Source organism: Ahaetulla prasina, chromosome 6, assembly GCF_028640845.1.
Source record: "Ahaetulla prasina isolate Xishuangbanna chromosome 6, ASM2864084v1, whole genome shotgun sequence".
Classification (NCBI taxonomy): domain Eukaryota; kingdom Metazoa; phylum Chordata; class Lepidosauria; order Squamata; family Colubridae; genus Ahaetulla; species Ahaetulla prasina.
In genome coordinates this window covers 2,700,358-2,720,856 of record NC_080544.1, presented here as the reverse complement: position 1 = coordinate 2,720,856, position 20,499 = coordinate 2,700,358, and the positions used below count along the sequence as shown (strand labels likewise).

Genomic DNA, 20,499 nt, shown 5'->3' with positions numbered 1-20,499 from the left:
CAGATGTTTCAGGACCCAACTAGGTAAGATCTTAAGTACTACTAGAAAGGAATGGAGTTTGCTCTCTGTTTATATGCAGGTAGCTAGCCCTACCAGTGTTGGTGGGAGTGATCTTGGCTGTTCCTTGATTAAGCTAAAAGACCACAACATCTCGACCAACAATCAACACCCTTATAAACAGAGATTAACACCAAGCAGTAAACATCAATAAATAGCAATAAACCCAGTCAGGATACTACCAACTCATAAACAGCTTAATCAAGGAACCACCAAACGACTCCTACCAACACTGACAGAGGAAGCCAGTAGTATATAAACAAAGAGCAAACCTCACTCCCAACAGCACTGAAGGTGTTACCTAGTTCAGCCATGAAATGTTTGCAAGAACCTTCAGAGAGCACCAAGAACTTGGTGAGCATATAGTTGCCCAGTAATTGCATGGACAGGTCCATGTAGTCATCATCCAGAATTAAGTTCAATGCAAGAGAAATATTTTTTCAACAGAATAACAGAGTTGGAAGGGACCTTGGAGATCTTTAGTCCAGCCCCCCACTCACCCTTCCTTCCTTCCTTCCTTCCTTCCTTCCTTCCTTCCTTCCTTCCTTCCTTCCTTCCTTCCTTCCCTTTCTTTCTTTCTTTCTTTCTTCCCTCCCCCCCCTCTGTCTCTCTCACACACACACTTCTCATCTCTCTTATCTTATTAAAGTGAAAGAAAAATGATCAAAATTTCAGATTGATCTGAATTTAAGATTGAAAATCAGTCATAGACTGGAATCCTATGCAGTGCCTTCTTGCCAATCCCATCTAAAACAGTCCTGGAGACTTATGATGATTAAAACCGAAGTAAAATGCAAAGTCCATCAATTCCCACTTGCATATATCTATCAGCCAGCCTCTCTTTCTCTCCTGTCCTCTCCAGCATAAATGAAGGACTCTTGGTTTATGACACTACCTGGGGCTTGATCAGAAATTCAATATTTTTACAAAGGAAAAATATTCTGGTATAAATGGGCCCCCAAGAGGAGATTCCCAAGTTGCATCCATGTGCTTTGCTTGTGCTGAAAATGTTTCTGTGCGCCCATTAAGTTCTCCCCACCCGACTTTATCCCTTCATCTACTTTCTCATGCAAATGGAAATGTACATGTTGCCAACTTGGCTGGCATAACTTTATTCTGAAACAGGCTTAATGTTTTGGGAAGCCTGCCAGCCACAAGCACAGGCTCTCTTTCAGGAAAGGAAAACTCCTTTCAGACAGTTCTCTCTTCCTGCAATTGTTTCGTCGTCCCCCAACCCAAACCGGCTCTTGCTTCCTGAGTCAGCATCTTGCTTGCTTTCCTTAATCCAGGATCAAAAGTAAAAAAATCCCAGACCAAATACACCCAAATAGATCCAAGACTGGTCTATTATCTCAAGCCAAGTAAGAAGCAAACTAATCTATCATTTAGAGCAGGGGAATCCAAACTTGGCAATTTTAAGACTTGTGAACTTCAACTCCAGCATTCCCCTGGCTGAGGAATTCTGGGAGTTGAAGTCCACAAGACTTAGAGTTTGGAGACCCCTGATTTAGGGCTTTGAGTGGTGAACTAAACTAAACTAAACTAAACTAAACCAAACCAAACCAAACTAAACATCTTAATTAGCTCCACCACTGGAGATGTTTGAGAAGAGACTGGACAAGAATTTGTCTGAAATGGTATGGGTTTCCTGCTTGAGCAGAACATCTCCAAGGTTCCTTCCAACTCTGTTAGGAGTCTGTAGAGATTCTCCATCATCCAGGTCATGGTTGTCCCAAAGGTGCTTTTTCAGGAGGCAAATGGACTTTCTTGAGTTTTTCTTGAAAATGTTTCTCTTCTCATCCAAGTAATTTCTCCAGTACTAGTTTCTTTCTCACACCTTTTTTATATTCCTTGTAGACAGCTGGTCAACCTCCACGTGCTTCAAGGACCCTCTAAAAGGATGCAAATGACCAGCTGCCTGCAAGAAATATAAATCCTTCCATTCCCCACCATTCAGTCAGAGCTGAAGAAGCTTCTTGGATGAGAAGTGAAACATCTTCAAAGGAAACAAAACAAGAAAGTTCAATTGCCTCCTGAAAAAGCACCCTTGGGATTCCAACTCTTGTTATTCTACCCCCATTCAGTATGTCTGACCAGCCCATACTTTCAGCTTAAGGTATCTCACAGGGAGGTTGCAAAATTAAGACGGCTGAAGGTGGTTTACACATGGTGGCTTACACTTCTTGTAAGAAAGCTAAGTGGACATCATTGACTACATTGGATTGAATTGAATAAATGATGGACCAGGGATCGCTGCTGCTCTGCAACCATCAAGTTCTCTTCTGTTTCTGAGCTACAGACTTAGGCAGGAGCCCATTGGTGTCCTATGAAGAACAGCATTCTTGGTTAAAATCACAATAATGTCCAAGGTTGTATGAATGCACCAATCCACTTCAGGTTTCTGTCCACACTGGAGGAGCAGGATTAACATTTTAGATGAGCTTCTTAGCTAGGAATCATCAATTCAGTTACACCAACCATAAATAGAAGAGAAGAGGAAGAGAAGAGTAGAGAAGAGTAGAGAAGGGAAGGGAAGGGAAGGGAAGGGAAGGGAAGGGAAGGGAAGGGAAGGGAAGGGAAGAGAATTAATTCTTTATTGGCCAAGTGTGATTGGACCCACAAGGAATTTGCCTTGGTGCATATGCTCTCAGTGTACATAAAGGAAAAGATACGTTCATCAAGAATCATAAGGTACAACACTTAATGATAGTCATTGGGTACAAATAAGCAATCAGGAAACAATCAATATCAATATAAATCATGAGGATACAAGCAATAAAGTTACAGTCATACAGTCATAAGTGGAAAGAGATGGGTGATGGAAACAATGAGAATATTAATAGTAATGCAGACTTAGTACATAGTTTGACAGTGTTGAGGAAATTATTTGTTTAGCAGAGTGATGGCGTTCAGAAAAAAAACTGTTCTTGTGTCTAGTTGTTCTGGAGGGCAGTGCTCTATAGCATCGTTTTGAGGGTAGGAGTTGAAACAATTTATGTCCAGGATGCGAGGGGTCTGTAAATATTTTCAAAACCCTCTTTTTTACTCGTGCAGTATACAGATCGTCAGTGGAAGGCAGGTTGGTAGCCATTGTTTTTTCTGCACTTCTAACTATCCGTTGAAGTCTGTGTCTGTCTTGTTGGGTTGCAGAGCCAAACCAGACAGTTCTAGAAGTGCAAATGACAGACTCAATAATTCCTCTGTAGAACTGGATCAGCAGCTCTTTGGGCAGTTTGAGTTTTCTGAGTTGGCGCAAAAAGAACATTCTTTGTTGTGCTTTTTTGATGATGTTTTTGATGTTAGCTGTCCATTTTAGATCTTGCAATATGGTAGAACCTAGAAATTTGAAGGTCTCTACTGTTGATACTGTGTTGTCTAGTATTGTAAGAAGTAGAAGTATGGAAGGGTTTCTCCTAAAGTCCACCATCATTTCTACGGTTTTGAGTGTGTTCAGTTCCAGATTGTTCTAGTCACACCACGAGGCTAGTTGTTCAACCTCCCGTCTGTATGTGGATTCAACATTGTCTCAAATGAGACCGATCACTGTATATATATATATATATATATATATATATTGAGTGTGCAGTTTCTAAGAAAGGCTATGAGATCTTCAGGAACCCTAAAGATTAAGGTAAAGGTTCTCCTTGCACATGCATGCTAGTTGTTCCTGACTTTAGGGGGCGGTGCTCATCTCCATTTCAAAGCCGAAGAGCCAGCGCTGTCTGAAGATGTCTTCATGGTCATGTGGCCAGCATGACTAAATGCCAAATGCGCACAGAGCGCTGTTACCTTCCCACCAAAGGTGGTCCCTATTTTTCTACTTGCATTTTTTATGTGTTTTCGAAATGCTAGGTTGGCAGAAGCTGGGACAAGTAACGGGAGCTCACGTGGCACTAGGGATTTGAACCGCTGAACTGCCAACCTTTCGATTAACAAGCTCAGTGTCTTAGCCACTGAGCCACCCTATCCATATATATATATGAAATTTTGATTTCTGATAGGAGTCCAAGACTGTCCTCAACACTAGAATTTTTCTAGTTCTAGTTCTAATTTTCACAGTATTTTCTCTTTTCTAAAACTTGGCTTAGTTCCTTCTTTGCCCACATTATCACACCAAGGGGAGAATCCTGGAACTGTTCAGGATGAATATAGCTTACAGTTCTAAGTCCGATCCTAGATCCTGGGTCAGACTTAAAGGAATAGATAGAAAATAATGCCATCTGGCAATACAAGTTTCTGGAAAGGAGACGTTTTGGAGAGACTGAGATTGAAAGAAAGACCATTTTAAAAGTGAAACTAGAACATAAAATGAGAAGCATGGAACAGTTGCTACTAAATTCTTCGCTCCTCTTGAAGAATTGGAGAACGTTGACATGTAGCTAATAAGTCAAGATTCATTACTGCAAATGGATTTGATTAGAAGAAGACTGCTTGGCCACCATAAGTCTCAGGTTCCAAAATGTCTTTTTGGGCTAAAAGTAGGCTCCAACTTTGTTAAGATTAAAAGCTGAACCCAACCCATGATGTCTGTCTGTCTGTCCATCGAACTTCTGATAGAATGATAAGAGTTTGGAGAGAGCACTGAGCAGGGGTGGGCATGGCCATGGTAAATTTTAGCAAGGGGTTCTCTGCCCAGTTGCTGGGTGGGCATGGCCATGATAGGTGTGGCCTAGTCAGCCTCTTGCACCATTGTGGGGGAGGAGTGTTTTTGCCCTCCCTGGGCTCCTGAGGCTTTCTTTGCGCCTCCAGGAGGGTAAAAACGGCTTCCCCAGGCTCCAGAGGCCCTCTGAAGGCCAGAAACAGGCCCATTTCTGGCCTTCCTGAACTTCAGGTAGTCCTGTTTGGAGTCACTGAAACAGTCGGCGGGAGCTTCAATGGACTCCAGGGGATGGTAGAGGACAGGAAGGATTCATCTATCTCATCCATTTATCTACCTACCTATCTATCTATCTATCTATCATCTATCTATCTATCTATCTATCTATCTATCTATCTATCTATCTATCTATCTATCTATCTATCTATCTATCGTCAAGGCGATGGTTTTTCCAGTTGCAATGGATGGCTTTGAAAGTTGGACCATAAGAAAGGCTGAGTGCCAAAGAATTGAGGCCTTTGAACTCTGGCGCTGGAGAAGACTCCTGTGAGTCCCTTGGACTGCAAGGCAATCCAACCGGTCAGTCCTAGAGGAGATCAACCTTGACTGCTCTTTAGAAGGCCAGATCCTGAAGAGGAAACTCAAATACTTTGGCCACTTAATGAGAAGGAAGGACTCACTGGAGAAGAGCCTAATGCTGGGAATGATTGAGGGCAAAAGAAGAAGGGGACGACAGAGAATGAGGTGGCTGGTGGCTGGAAGCAGTTGGCATGAGCTTAAATGGACTCTGGCCGAGGTATGGTAGAAGACAGGAAGGCCTGGAGGAAAGTTGTCCATGGGGTCGCAATGGATTGGACACGACTTCACAACTAACAATAAAAAAAGTAGTAGTAGGCATCCTGTGGAGTTAATTTCATGGTCCACCTAATGGTCTACCTAATGAGTTGGACATCAGCCAGCTCTTACCAAAACCACCTAAAAGAAATTGGGGTCATAAGACCATTTCTTGGTGTCTCATTGCTAGAGGAGACTCAGATCTGCTCCTAGAGTGAATTGACAGCCTCAACAGTTTATGGCTTCCTTTGGATCTTGGCTTGTGACTGGTCTTCTTACCAGCCACTTAGTCTTGTTCACAAGCCATGCAGAGTTTCATTTGGATCTCCATGACCAACTGGGAAAGCTATCCCAATCATCTGGCATTCTACCCGATTGTTGGTTCTGTCCAAGGGCTACAAACTCAAAACACCGAGGTTCTCATAGCATTCTGGTGACCAGAAGGCAACAGGATTTTCTTGGATTTTTTCGCTTCTCATCCAAGAATCTTCCTCAGTTCAATTCTTCAGAACTGAAGAGAATGTTTTCAAGGGGGGGGGGAAACAAAGTCCACTTGCCTTTTGGAAAACCACGGTTGGGGCAACCGTGACCTAGATGATTGAGAATCTTCATAGACATTTCATAACTGGAACAGCCCACCTAGAGCTCTGTTCTGTTTTTGGTGTGAGATGAGAAGCTTTGGTTGATGGAAAGCCTCATTGTCTAACATGCCTTTCTTGCACCTCTGCTTAATGCAGACTCGGGTGACAGACAGAAGGGGCAGCTTCAAAGATTTCCTGCTGCTACTGTATAGAACTTCCTTATATCCGGTCACATTACAAAGTTGCTTTTTTTAAACATCTCCCGGATAGTCTGTCGGGGATCGTGAAACCAAGATGAAATGGCTAGAAATAATAGGACATCCCTTCTCCTCCTGCAGCTATACATTCAACCACCTGTGGTGAGATTACGGTCAGTAGGATAATGCTATATATGACCTTATATGGGAAAAAGTGGACTTAGGTTGGATTTATTTATATACAGCTGATTTATGGTTCCATCTGGCCATTGAATTGCTTCCACTGATTATATTCTCACGCCTACACATGCCTACATGAGAGACCATTTCAGCATCGTCACTATGTTCATATATGAAAAACCACGTTTAGATCATCGCATTTATCTCACATGATGATTCTAATGAATCATGAAAAGAATTTGAAGAGTCCCATAAACAAAAAGTCTGGAGCTTCTGCCTCTTATCCAGAATTAACTGCAAGCACCCCTATTTGCAGTTATGAATTTCTATCTAAGGTGCATGCAGCCTAGCCAGTGGTCCTACACAAACACCCTAAAGGGGATAGTCATCCATCAGAAGGCTAGTTGGATCTGAGTGTGTTCGTTTATAGCAACAAGAGACCACATGGTTAAATGCAAGCAAGAAACTTTCTATTAGCGCCCCTCAAGCTGGCATCCCTGTTGTTTTGGACTACATTTTCCATGTTTAGTTTAGTTTACTTTATTGTAATTGCACTTTGTACCATCTGCCAGATAGTAATAGTTCAAAAAAAGGGTGCCCAGGATGAGATGGATGTTTTAAACTTTCTTAAGGCAGCGGGAGCTATAAAGCTGTTCCAAAGAGGGGAGAGGGCAACCAATGATCCTATTGTGTCTGCGCCCCCCGAACCAAGCCCCCTGCCAGAAAGGGACTCAGAAAGTGAGGGGGAAGGGCCATCAGGACTTACCTCTGGAGCACCGGCTTCCCTGGCTCAGCTCCAGGAGCCAGAGGCAGGCCAGGTGGAGGAGATAAAGAGGCCTCCGTCCCCTGACTCTTTCCCCCCTCAGGCCACGCCTCCAGACCCGGCTGATGGCAATCAGGCCTGGCTGGACCCTAGGTTTTGTAGGCAGGAGAGGCGGGAACAACAGAAGCAGGAGTGAGGCAGGCCTAGGAAGTGCTGAGTCATGGAGCCACACCTCACAGGATATAAAAACAGCAAGGGCTGCTATACCAGTTTGTGGTGAGCAAATCAACTGCTTAGAGAGAGAGAACTAGAGCTGAAGTCCTGTTTGTTCCTGGTTTCTTGGCTGACTCATCAGGATCAAGAGAGATAACAGAGACACTTGGCAGATGTTTGCTAGTTTGCTGCCAGAGCTGATAGTTGCCAGCTAATTAAGTCATCGCTCGTGACTCTGTTTTCCCTTTTGCCCTTATCTAAGAAGTGTTTGTTTAAGGTTGCCGACTCCTGCTCTGGGCAATGACGTTAACACTCTGGAGTGCTGTCCTATCTGCCATTGTGCAATTGGCAAACCATACACAGGTGTAGTAAGTTAAAATACTCTGTATGGTTGCTTGCTAACCATGAGGGCTGGAGTTGATGGAGAACCATAATTTGGAAGATTGTGAAAATATCTTCAGAATGGATGGTTATGTTACTGTCATTGCTCATATATTGTGTTGATTGCTTAGCTGCTTAGATTTTATGCAGGCAGAATGGTAGGTTTTTGGAATAAGAAATGTATGAATAAAATGTGGGACTGTTTAATCATGAAAACCTGTAAAGAACTTCACACATGGAAGATACCATCAATTAATAGCTTCTTTGATTACTGTGCAGAGAAAGGCAACTTTTGTCATCAGAAAAGAATAAATAACAAAAACAACCTTGGGCTTTTTTAATGCTGCACATTGCAAAAACAATCTGCAAAGAACCACACGGGTTAATGTCAAGGGCAACAATTATACTGAATAATAATTTAGAGATGAGACAAAATGAGATACCAGGAATGGGTTTTGATTTTTGCAGATATCTAAAAAGGGATGATTAGGTTTGCAAGAGGAGAAAGAAATGATCCCATGGGATCTTGTGTTTGTAGGAAACTACACAGATGGCCTCCAAAAAAAATAAAAAAAGATGCAGCAAGTGTGAGGACAACACAAACAAAAAAGTGTGAGAAAGAAACCAGAACTGAAGAAACTGATGAGAAGAGAAACATTTTCAAGAAAAACTCAAGAAAATCCAGTTGCCTTTTGAAAAGCACCTTTGGGATAACCATGACCTGGATGGCCAAGAATCTCCATAGACATGTAAAAAAACCCAACCCCTCAAGATTGCCCCACTCTTGATAGAAGAGATAGAAGAAGAAAAAAGAGAAAGCAAGTCAAGCTTTTGAGATCCTGTTATTATAGCCTACATAATATGGCCACTTGTGGTGTCTGTTTCGTGGCCTGGCCAAGATTGAAGGGTTAACATCATTTGCCCTTATCTAAGAACCAGAAGAAGAACCTTCAGGAATTTCTTGAAGTAGAACAGAGTAGGTTCTGTTCAAATCTTGGAGGGCAGTGGTCCTGTTCTAGAGACATACTTTTGGGATCACATCAGATGAACCCAGTTGGTACGCAGATGATTCTCTTGGATCATATAGGCTGGGCAGCAACCAGAGTCCCTCTGTCACTGCGGTTGTTCCATTAGTTAAGTTAACCATGTTGACATGGTTATTAAGTGAATCTGGCTTCCCCATTGACTTTGCTCGTCAGAAAGTCTCAAAAGGGGATCACGTGACCCCAAGACACGGCAAACCGTCATAAATAGGAGTCAGTTGCCAAGATTCTTAATTTTGATCACGGGGCCATGGGGATGCTGCAATAGTCATAAGTGTGAAAAGTGTCATAAGTCCCTTTTTTCAGTGCCATGGTAAGTTTGAACGGTCACTAAATGAACTATTTTAAGTCAAGGATTACCTGTTGTTCAGGTAGGTCCTGGTTTCCACACAGAGGAGAAGTTGCTTAAGAGAAGATCTTTAGGTAAGGATGCAAACCTAGTTGGCTCTCCTACAGTATATCCAAGATGCATTTAATTATCAAATTTTTATATGCGTTCATTCAAGTTTTCATCAGTTTAAACGTTCATAGGAAAAGGTAAAGGTTCCCCTTGCACATATGTGCTAGTTGTTCCTGACTCTAGGGGGCGGTGCTCATCTCCGTTTCAAAGCCAAAGAGCCAGCGCTGTCTGAAGACGTCTCCACGGTCATGTGGCCAGCATGACTAAATGCCAAAGGCGCATGGAACGCTGTTACCCCCCCCCCCACCAAAGGTGGTCCCTATTTTTCTACTTGCATTTTTTATGTGCTTTTGAACTGCTGGGTTGGCAGAAGCTGGGACAAGTAACAGGAGCTCACCCCATTATGCGGCACTAGGGATTCGAACCGCTGAACTGCCAACTTTTCAATCGACAAATTCAGCGTCTTAGGCACTGAGCCACCATGGAGGATGACAAAACCCATGAATTACAACTAGAAGGTTATTGACACCCACTGCAACTCGTGAAATTGGTGTGACAGCATCATACCAAGGTTTGTTAGTGGTGTTGCAAGAATTTGGGTTGACAGAGTTTGGCATAGGAAAATTGTAGTCTTATGGAAGAGTGGATACAGAGTTTTTTTGTTTTGTTTTGTTTTGTTTTGTTTTGTTTTTTGAGAGAGAGAGACCATAAGAAAGCAAATAATCTCTCCCTGGTTTTGCCCATTATATCCATCAAAGAAGAATTCATACTTTTGAAAGTGAAATCACAAAAGCGTTAGCAGCACAGACCATAAATACAGAGAAATAGGTTGTTTCCCAAGAGTAGCCTGGTAATGAAGTGTGCTGTAAGACATTCATCCATCTTTCCTCAAGATTTTTTTTATATTTTATCAGGTAGGAGCCAGCGGACGTGCTCAGAATCTCTCAAATATATAGTTTTTAGGATTCTTGAAGATAACCCTGCACAACTTTTCTTCTCTGCCTTTAGTTCTGGAAATGCAATGTTATAAATTCCTAGAGGTCCTAGTAAATGAGGAAGATGGGGTCCATAGTTCCTGCCATTTTTTTCCATCCATTAAACGCCTGCTAAAACTCACATTCCAGGAGGAGATTCGTTGCTTACCACCAAGGTCTCTGACCTCCTTGTTACTTCTCTAACCTGCCCCAATCCTTTGTTGAGAATTAATCAAAAAGAAGATGCAATTGCTATGACTTGTCTGATCCTTCTTGTGTCTTCCTCCAGGGATTCAGTCCAGAGGATAAGGGGCATCAAGTAGTTGGTACAATGGAAGAAGATATGGCTACCATGAACATTATGGTTAAAGTCCTCCAAACATGGAGCCAGAACTAATGCAGGGCATAGATTCAGGTTCTCCATTCCTTGAAGGATTGTCCTGTTCTGGTGGCACAGACAATCAGTGTAGAAAAAGTACACAAAGTACATGTATTCTTTTGAAAACTCTGAAGAAACCTGTTTACATTCCCATCAAAAGGCATCTAGGACAACGACTGCCAATATGACAATCATGATTTGACTCACCCAGTCTGCAGACCCATAATTGAGCACTGTGAAATTCCATTGACATCAACAAAAAGTAATATGCATGTCAATCTTCAAATCAGAGAGATACAGAAGTCCTTGATTTTTCTCATTTCAGGGTTCCTACATATTTTAATTCATTTAATCCTTTTTTAAACTATTGCACACTGCTGTCATTTGCTGGATCTGTCCTTCTTCCTGCATTTCTTTTTCACTGTGAGCTGCCTTGAATTCAAGGCAAGAAATGAATACATGTTCACTAAATATTGCAAATACGAGGTAAAACGAACATTTACACTGATGAAAACTTGAATGAACATATATGAAAATATGATAATTAAATGCATCTTGGATATACTGTAGAAGAGCCAACTAGGTTTGCATCCTTACCTAAAGATCTTCTCTTACGTTGTGGTCCGCCAGCAGCCTGCGGAGCTGGCAGCGGAATCAGACTCCCAGGAGGCTGGGGAGGAACATGGGCCAGTCCTGGAGTCTGGGGAAGGCCTGGACGAGGGCTCTGCATCAGAGGCAGAGATGGGGCCAGGGCCATCTAGGAGTGATACGTAGACTCTGGAGCCTCCAGAGCTGGACAGCAGAGAGGCAGCAGAGAGGCAGAGGAACAGGAAAAGCCTGTTCCTAGTGCACGCATGTGCATAGCTGCCAGAGGCATGAACAGTTAAACAAAAGGGACGATTCGGGAGTAAGGCCTGGAGATGATTAACCCCTCCTATAAGGCTTAAAAGAGGAGCAAAGGCACGTGGGCAGTTTTCAGGAAAGCAACGTTGTTAATTCTGTTCCCAGCCGGCATCTCTGTTTGATTCTGGAATCCATGTGGCTTTGCCAAGTAGGTCTTTGGCAGGGTGTCAAGGGAGATAAAGGTTGGTGATTATCCCAAAGGACATCTCCTGAAGGACTTTTTGCAACTAATTGAGACTCAGCTGTGAATGAATGCAATTCACAGCTGTTGCAATAAAAGAGGTTTTTGAGACTACTCATGTGTTTTAAAGACTCAGGAAGCCTAGGTCACAACATCTTAAGCCAGGGGTCTCCAACCTTGGTCCCTTTAAGACTTGTGGACTTCAACTCCCAGAGTCCCTCAGCCAGCAAGTCCACAAGTCTTAAAGGGTCCAAGGTTGGAGACCCCTGGCTTAAGCAACTTCACCTCTATGTGGAAACCAAGAGCTACCTGAACAACAGGTAATCCTTGGCTTAAAACTGTTCATTTAGTGACCATTCAAACTTACAATGGCACTGAAAAAAGGGACTTATGACATTTTTCACACTTATGACTGTTGCAACATCCCCACGGCCAAAATTAAGAATCTTGGCAACTGACTCCTATTTATGACGGTTGCCGTGTCTTGGGGTCCCGTGATCCCCTTTTGCGACTTTCTGACGAGCAAAGTCTATGGGGAAGCCAAATTCATTTAACAACCATGTTAATGTGGTTAACTTAACTAATTTAACAACCACAGTGACTCACTTAACAACCGTGGCAAGAAAGATCATAACATGGAGCTGGGTTGCTTCTGACTATCCAGTTTCTCTAGTCAGCTCCATAGATTTTCAATTGGGTGAAGGTCTGGGCTGTTCCCAGGCCATTCCAGCAGTGGAATATGATTATCTTGAAATTCCCCCCAAAAAGTGGTGTTATTAGCTATCAAACCTCAAAAATACACTTTCCCCAAAAGGTTTCCACAATTTTGGCCACTACTGTATATAATAACTTCTAAATGTTGAAGTTTGCTCACCCTGTCCTGCTGTGAATCTCTGCTTCTTGCTGACTTGGATGTCTAGTTAAAAGAGATCCTTATAATAACCAATTATCTCCTTGTGGATTGAACACCATGAAATCCTTAAACCATGTTTTATTATGCTGCCTCTTCTACAGGGATATAAGAAACAGGAACATAGGATCCCTTTTTAGTGAGTTTCTCACGACAAACAAACCTTTTTTTACAGTCAACTACTGCTGGCAGATCAATACAATTTTACACATCTGGAAGTGGCCAGATTCTGCTTTGCTATCTTTACGACCAGAAGCCAAATTCTGATCAAGGAAGAAGAATAATGTACTCCTGGATTATTATTATTTTTTTAAAAAAAGCCCTAACTGCATATTTTCTTTTCCATTTTATTTTGTTTTTAATTGGTTGTTAAACAACAACAAACCCCTTTTTTAAAAAAACGTCTTCCTGTATTTTGTATGTAAGTCCACAAACTAAATAAATAAGTGAATGAAAGGAAAAATGATTTGATGCAAACCAATAAACCTAAGCTGTGTTTCATGGATTTGAAGACGGCAATGGACTTTCTCAATGATATCCCCACTTAAGTAGCGCTTAAGTGTCTTCATCAAGGAGGATGGATAGTTTTCATATCTAGCTGGCAGTAGGTCAGGGAAGGCAATGTGTTCTATGCCTATTACAGCTTGAATGAGGTGTGTGCTTTGATTGTGGGACAGAAAGTGATGGAATTCAGTAATTTGCCAGTTCCACCAAGAATATGCAGATGGTCTCTAGCAGCACAAAAAAGTTTGAGAATGAGAGATTTAGATTTGGGACCCTATCTTCTTGTTTTGGGATTCTAATAGGGTTACAAGATGAAAAGTCTGACATGCTGCAATATGTTTGTACTTATTCTATGGATATGAAAGGCAATCAAAGTTCTGGAATTAACAGAGTGCCTTCTCCCAAAAAAAAAAAAAGATATTTAAGTCTACCCAGTTCTGGGTGCTCCAATACTGGAGTTTTTTTCAGAAGAGACTGGACTGCCACTTGTCTGAAATGATAGTTTTCTGCCTGAGCAAAATCTCCAAGGTCCCTTCCAACTCTGTTATTCTCTTTGCAATTCAAAAATGAAGAGTTGGGTACTATTGCAACAATTGCAGATTGATACAATGGAGATTATTTTTTGGAAAATACTTACTCATTTCTGGATTCATGACTTGCATGGTAAGAGTCCTCCATCTCTCCCTCAGTTTCATCTTGAATGGACTCTCTTCTCCAGAATTCCTCCGCTGGAGAAGATAGTTGTGGAGGTGCAGGCATCTGAGGAACTTCTGGCCCTTGCCTCTGATGGTGATAACCAGGATGCCTTGAATGTGGGTCTGATTTCAGCAGCCCAACAGACCCACAAAGTAGTAAGAGTGTCGTTAGCATCTTCAGTTCTTCTCAAACTTCTTGAAACCTCTCTGATCTTCAAATCAGGCTGTTCTTGCAACCTGCCTTGTCTCGTTTCTTTCACTGAAACCTTGGAACAAGGAATGGCACAGCTAACAAAGGGCGGAAACTTATCATGTTGGCCCTCCCAGCCCTGATGGAAATGTCAGGGGTCAGATGACAATGTGAATGAGGACCTCCGTGTGAGCGATGGTTGTATGTGAATTATAAGGGAAGGAGCCGTGGTTGATTTGAGGGGGCAAATCTTACTTTTGACTTTCTTTGGGCTTATCAACAAACACAGAGCAGCACAGAGCATTTTTTATCAGCTGCCTTCATGCCGGGATACAGGAAAAGGATGTTAACTTTAACTAGGAGGCAACGAAAAGTAAATATTCAGGGCTGAAGCAGATTCCCAAGATGAATATTGTAAAAAAAAAAGAGCCTGGGACTTGGCAGCAGGGGCTTACAAGGCTAGTCTATCTCTCTAAAGTGAGTGAAGATGTTGAAACTCTAAAAAGAGTGCAGAGAAGAGCAACAAAGATGATTAGGGGAGCAGAGGCTAAAACATATACTGTAAAAAAATGGTTGCTGGAATTGGATATGCCTAGTTTAATGAAAAGAAGGACCAGGTGTGACATGATAGCAGGGTTCCAATATCTCAGGGGTTGCCACAAGGAAGAGGGAGTCAAGCTATTCTCCTGTAGGAATTTAGCACCCACCCCCCTCCTAGAAGAATGAAATATTTTAGAAAATATTTAAAAGGCAGAATATATTTCCCTGGATGAGAAATGGAGAAACATGTTTTAAAGACAAAGCAGCTCCCTGCAACTTCCTGCCACCCCCCACCTTTGTCAATGGGCCATTAAAGCTTCAACCAAGCTCATTCATTTCCCCCCACCTTTGTCAATGGACCATCATTTGCAACACAATAGAACAGAAACTCACCACATGGCAAGGCTCAGGCAAGCTTGAGGGACAACCTACATTGTTAGCTAAGACCCCTAGACCACCTGGGAGTCTGACAACCAATCAGAATACTCTTCTTGTGCCCCAGAAAGTTCAAAGCTCAGAAAAAGCATAAAGCCAGGGAGCACACAGGATCTCAGCCCTTTTCTGTTCAGGATCTCAAGCCATGTGATCCTGACCACCATTAAACCATCTTTCCAAGCAGCCTCCATGTTTCCAGTGTCTTTGTCCCCACTTGGAACTGAACCCAGATGGATATTTCTTCCAACACTCCAAAGCACCAGAAGGCAATGGATGCAAACTATTCAAGGAGGGAACCAACCTAGAACTAAGGAGAAATTTCGGGACTGTTAGAACAATTAACCTTCAGAAGTTGTGGGTGCTGCAACACTGAAAGTTTTGAAGAAGAGATTGGATGAAAATTTGCCTGCAATGGAATAGGGTTTCCTGCCTGAGCAGGGGCTGGACTAGAAGACCTCCAAGTTGCCTTCCAATTCTGTTGTTGTTCAGTTCTCAAGCCAAGGGGTCAGATGCCTTGCACCCCAAAAGCTGGAGACTGGGTCTTGTCTAATTGCAAGCTGGTTATAGAAGCAGAAAGATGAGAGATAAAATTAATAATGTACTTAAACAAACCTGGAGCTAAGTGACAGAGCATTGCTTCCAAGGGTTTAACACTGCAAGAGAATTCTGCACTTGATTGGCATCAACGTATTGTTAAATTGTTGGTCAATATTTAAAGTACAGGTAGGCCTTGATTACTTAAAAATTTATATTGCTAAGCAAGACAATTGTAGGGCGAGTTTTGCCCCATTTTATGATCTTACTTGCCACAGTTGTTACATGAATCACTGCACAATTAGTTACATGGTTGCTAAGTGAATCTGGCTTCCACTTTGATTTTGCTTGACAGAAGGTCACAAAAGGTGATCATGTCACGCCAGGACTCTGCAACTGCCATAAATATGCATCAGTTCTTAAGTGTCCAAATTTTGATCACATGACCATGGAAATGCTGCAATGTTCATAAGGATGAGGAAGGGAGGGAAGGAAAAGGAAGGGAAGGGAAAGGGAAGGGAGGGAATAGGGGAGGGAGGGAGGAAGGAAGGAAGGAAGGAAGGAAGGAAGGAAGGAAGGAAGGAAGGAAGGAAGGAAGGAAGGAAGTGTTGGAAGAAATATCCATCTGGGTTCAGTTCCAAGTGGGGACAAAGACACTGGAAACATGGAGGCTGCTTGGAAAGATGGTTTAATGGTGATCAGGATCACATGGCTTGAGTTCCTGAACAGAAAAAAGGGACGAGATCCTGTGTGCTCCCTGGCTTTATGCTTTTTCTGAGCTTTGAACTTTCTGGGGCACAGGAAGAGTACCCTGATTGGCTGTCAGACTCCCAGGGGGTGGGGGTCTTAGCTAGCCTTGCTGGCTGATGTAATCTTCCCAGGTGCCATGTGGTGAGTTTCAGTTGCTAGATGGGTTCTATTATGATGCAGATGATGGTTGACAAAGGTGGGGGGAAATGAGTGAGCTTAGCTGAGGCTTTAATGGCCCATTGACAAAGGTGGGGGGGGAGTCAGGAAGCTGCTTTGTCTTTAAAACATGTTTCTCCATTTCTCATCCAGGGAAATATATTCTGCCTTTTAAATATTTTCTAAAATATTTCATTCTTCTAGGAGGGGGGTGGGTGCTAAATTCCTACAGAAGGAAGGAAGGAAGGAAGGAAGGAAGGAAGGAAGGAAGGAAGGAAGGAAGGAAGGAAGGAAGGAAGGAAGGAAGGAAGGAAGCCAAAGGCCATTGAAAGAATAAGGAATCCAAAATATTACACATGTTTATATTACACTTTTTTTGACTCTTAGCTTTCCGTGTTAATAACAAAAGGGTAAATTTCTATTTTTAGTTGATGTAGAAAAAGTGCTGTATCTAACAGAATATAGTATGTTGTGTTAATATAGAAGAAACACCTTAACATGTCAGTAAGCAAAGCAACATTTCCATTGATGGAGATTCTCCAAGTCCTTCAGCAACATTTAAATTCAAATAAAGTATACTCAAAAGATAACAGTGAAGAGTAATTTCTGCAAAATAAGACCCTTATGGCAGTAAAAGTAGCCAATCAGTACAAGGGCCGTGGTGGCTCAGGCTGTAAGATAGCCTCTTTTTAAAACACAGCAGCCTGCAATTACTGCAGGCTCGAATCCCACCAGGCCCAAGGTTGATTCAGCCTTCCATCCTTTATAAGGTAGGTAAAATGAGGACCCAGATTGTTGGGGGGGCAATAAGTTGACTTTGTAAATATACAAATATATTTATATATATATAATATATTTATATTATGTTATATTATTATTTATATTATATAAGATATTTATATAATATATTTATAATATATAAATATAATAATATATTTATATATATATTAAAAAAAATTCTATTCTATTCTATTCTATTCTAAATAGAATGAGACTATTGCCTTACACACTGTAAGCCGCCCTGAGTCTTCGGAGAAGGGCGGGATATAAATGTAAATTAAAAAAAAAAAAAGAGTTGCCAATTGTGCAAAAAGTTTGGATAAGTTCATCACATATTGGGCTTTTTTTAAGACAGGACATACATTCCCCTCTTTAAATAAATGCTAAAACATAGTTTTATTTCCGGAGTGCTCTTTTAAATGTTCACTACAACTTTAACTCAGGAAGGGAGGCATTTCATCAGATGCATTGCATTGCACATCCTCAAATGTGTTTTCTAAAATCAACAAACTCTTAAATGTTTTTCTCCACTGGAAGTGGAAAACAAAATATAATTTCTATAATTAGGTTTTATAGAAAATCCAATGTAAGTTGCTTTTGGAAGCAAATATCCTCTTATATGCACGCATAGACTTGCCCCAAAATAGATCAACCATCTTCAGAAGCCTCTGAGATCTGAACTTCAAAGATGTCTCCACTTCCTTCTTGAAGTCCTTCATTTTGAAAGCAGGATGATGTTAGAACAGGGTTCCTTAATAATCTGGATCTTTTCCAGATTTTTTTTAAGAGATAGAACCACTTAATACTTGGAAATGTGGGGACTCAAGACTAAACTGGAAGGCAGTAATGGGGAACGCTTTCATATGGTCTTCAGAAGTCAAGTTTAGCTTTGGAAAACTTTATCTCCATATCTCAACATCTCCAGCTTCCATATCTCAATATCTCCAGTTTCCATATCTCAATATCTCCAGCTACCATATCTCAGCCAGCTTTCCATATCTCAGTATCTCGAGCTTCCATATCTCAATATCTCCAGCTTTCCATCCAAGAAACAGACATTTGCTACGAACCACACAGACTGACTAGTTTGATTGGCATCTGAGAACATGCAGAGCGGATCATGAAGTCATTTTGGAAATACTTGGAAAGTGATAGGATGATTCCCACATGTCAGAATGAATGTTGCCATATTGCAATTTTTTTTTCAATGGGCAACCAAGTCTCAGCTGATTCCAAAAGCTAAGCAGAGACAGGTATTTCGGAGGGAGACCACCAGAAAAATCACAGGATGTCAACATTTGAGGTCATGGTTGTCCCAAAAGTCCTTTTCCTAAAGGCAACCGGACTTCCCTGGTTTTTTTTTTCTTTTGAAAATGTTTCACTTCTCATCCAGGAAGTTTCTTCACTTCTAACTTCAGTTCTAGAACTGAAGAAGCTTCTTGGATGAGAAGCAAAAGGTTTTCAAGGAAAAAAGAAAAACCAAGAAAGTCCAGTTGCCTTTGGAAATGGCATCTTTGGGACTACCTGCCCCTAAGTCACGTTCATCTTGAAGAGGTCCCTGGACTTCAGCTCCTTCACCCAATCACCCAATATCCAAGCTGGTTGGGCTGCTAGGCAATGCATCCAGGAGACAACTAGGTTGGGAAAAGGCTACCTTAAGAAACCTTTATTTCCACCACTTCACAGATCAGATTGCAATATAGCCCAGAGCATGCTCTTAAATTGTTGGGGTTTTTCTTTCTTTCCTGGATTTCAGGTCAGGAATCCACACTGATCATCCCTGCAATGGCTAAATAAAACATTGATTTATGCTGCATTGCAGTAATAGATTTATTGCTATTGACCAGGTGTCAATTATGATGAAAAGTCTTTCTCTTTCTTGCGTTCCTTCCTTTCCCCTTTCTCTGTGAAGCTGCCAACAGCCTGCATTTTCAAGGGTGAGTATGAAGAACACTCAGCGAGAACTCAAGTGGGGGCATCTAAGTCCCTCCACTTTATCCAGGAACTTCAGGAGATGTTATAATTTTTAAAAAAACATATTTTTATTGTTTAGACATTAATATATTGAATACAGTGCAGTTGTCCTGGCATTCCACTTGCCATGAAACAAAGGTAAAAACAAACTAACGTATGTACTATTTTAAACAGTGCTAGAGTATCAAATTTATCTTTCATTCTAATACATATATAGTATCTCTTTCCATTTCCACCTAATAATAATAGCAACAACTTTATTGTCATTGTACATATATACCCAGTATACCCAGTGGTGGGTTGCTCCCGGTTTTTCTGGTTCTATAGAACCAGGGGTGGGATTCAAGTAATTTAACAACCGGTTCTCTGCCCTAATGATTTCTTCTAACAACCAGTTTGCCAAACTGCTCAGAAAGTTAACAACCGGTTTTCCCGAAGTGGCGCGAACTGGCTGAATCCCACCACTGTATAGAACCAGTAGTAAAACCGGTGGGAGGCTCCGCCCACCCGCCACAACGTCACCATGGGTGATCTGTGCATGGCGCAGAAGCACACTTCCATTGCAAACCGGTAGTAAAGCTAAGTAGAATCCACCCCTGAATATACCCCTCCAACAAAATTCACTTAACACCCAGAGACCAGGCCCAACACACATAACAATCCCCAAACACTCCCCACCCACAACAAATTCCCCGCCCCTGAATCACCCAAACATCCACACAACAGACCAAGTAATGCTGTCCAACAGCTCACTGATAGTGGCCCTTTAGTTCATTGTTGAGTGTAATTATAGCTCTGGGATAAAAACCTAACCTGATTCTATCGCATTCTAACTTCCAACCGTTGATAGAATCTATTCCATATAGCAAAGTATTCTGTATCCCCTTTTTCTTTTCTTTTTAACATTAGTCTGTCCATTTGTCTGTCTATAATTTAAACTAGGGCAATAGTTGACCTGATTTTTACCCCCCTATTAGCTTTTTTGGGGGTGGGGGGAGGCAGTTCTCTTTCCCAATCTGCATGATTGGCTGTATTTATCTATTGTCAAAATGACTATTCTCTCGTAATCCGTTTTTCCCAATTGTTTGTCTCTGTTCTAATCGGGGAACTTCAATCCCAGTGGCATCTCAATAATGCAAAGGCCTCTTCGTACACCAGCAGGCATGTTTTAACGTTGCCTTTGCCTTACCTAATACTGTATTTTCCTGGAGAAAATCTATGCGATCACGAAGAGTCAGCCCTGACTTAACATAAGATCAATCAATTAATCACATAAGTTTATTGGGAAGCACTTTATTATTATTATTATTATTTATTATTATTTATTCGATTTTTATACCGCCCTTCT

The 20,499-nt window shown here is 41.6% G+C and overlaps 1 protein-coding gene across 1 annotated transcript in view; it reads right to left on the bottom strand.

Moving 5' to 3' along the window:
• The window catches only part of MMRN2 (multimerin 2), a 39,164-nt gene extending 24,844 nt beyond the window's left edge, over positions 1–14,320 (bottom strand). The window contains exon 1 of the mRNA XM_058188429.1: positions 13,735–14,320. Within this exon, the coding sequence (XP_058044412.1) occupies positions 13,735–13,967 (233 nt within the window). The 5' untranslated portion in view covers positions 13,968–14,320. The remainder of the gene's footprint in view (positions 1–13,734) is intronic.
• Between the last annotated feature and the right edge of the window lie 6,179 nt (positions 14,321–20,499).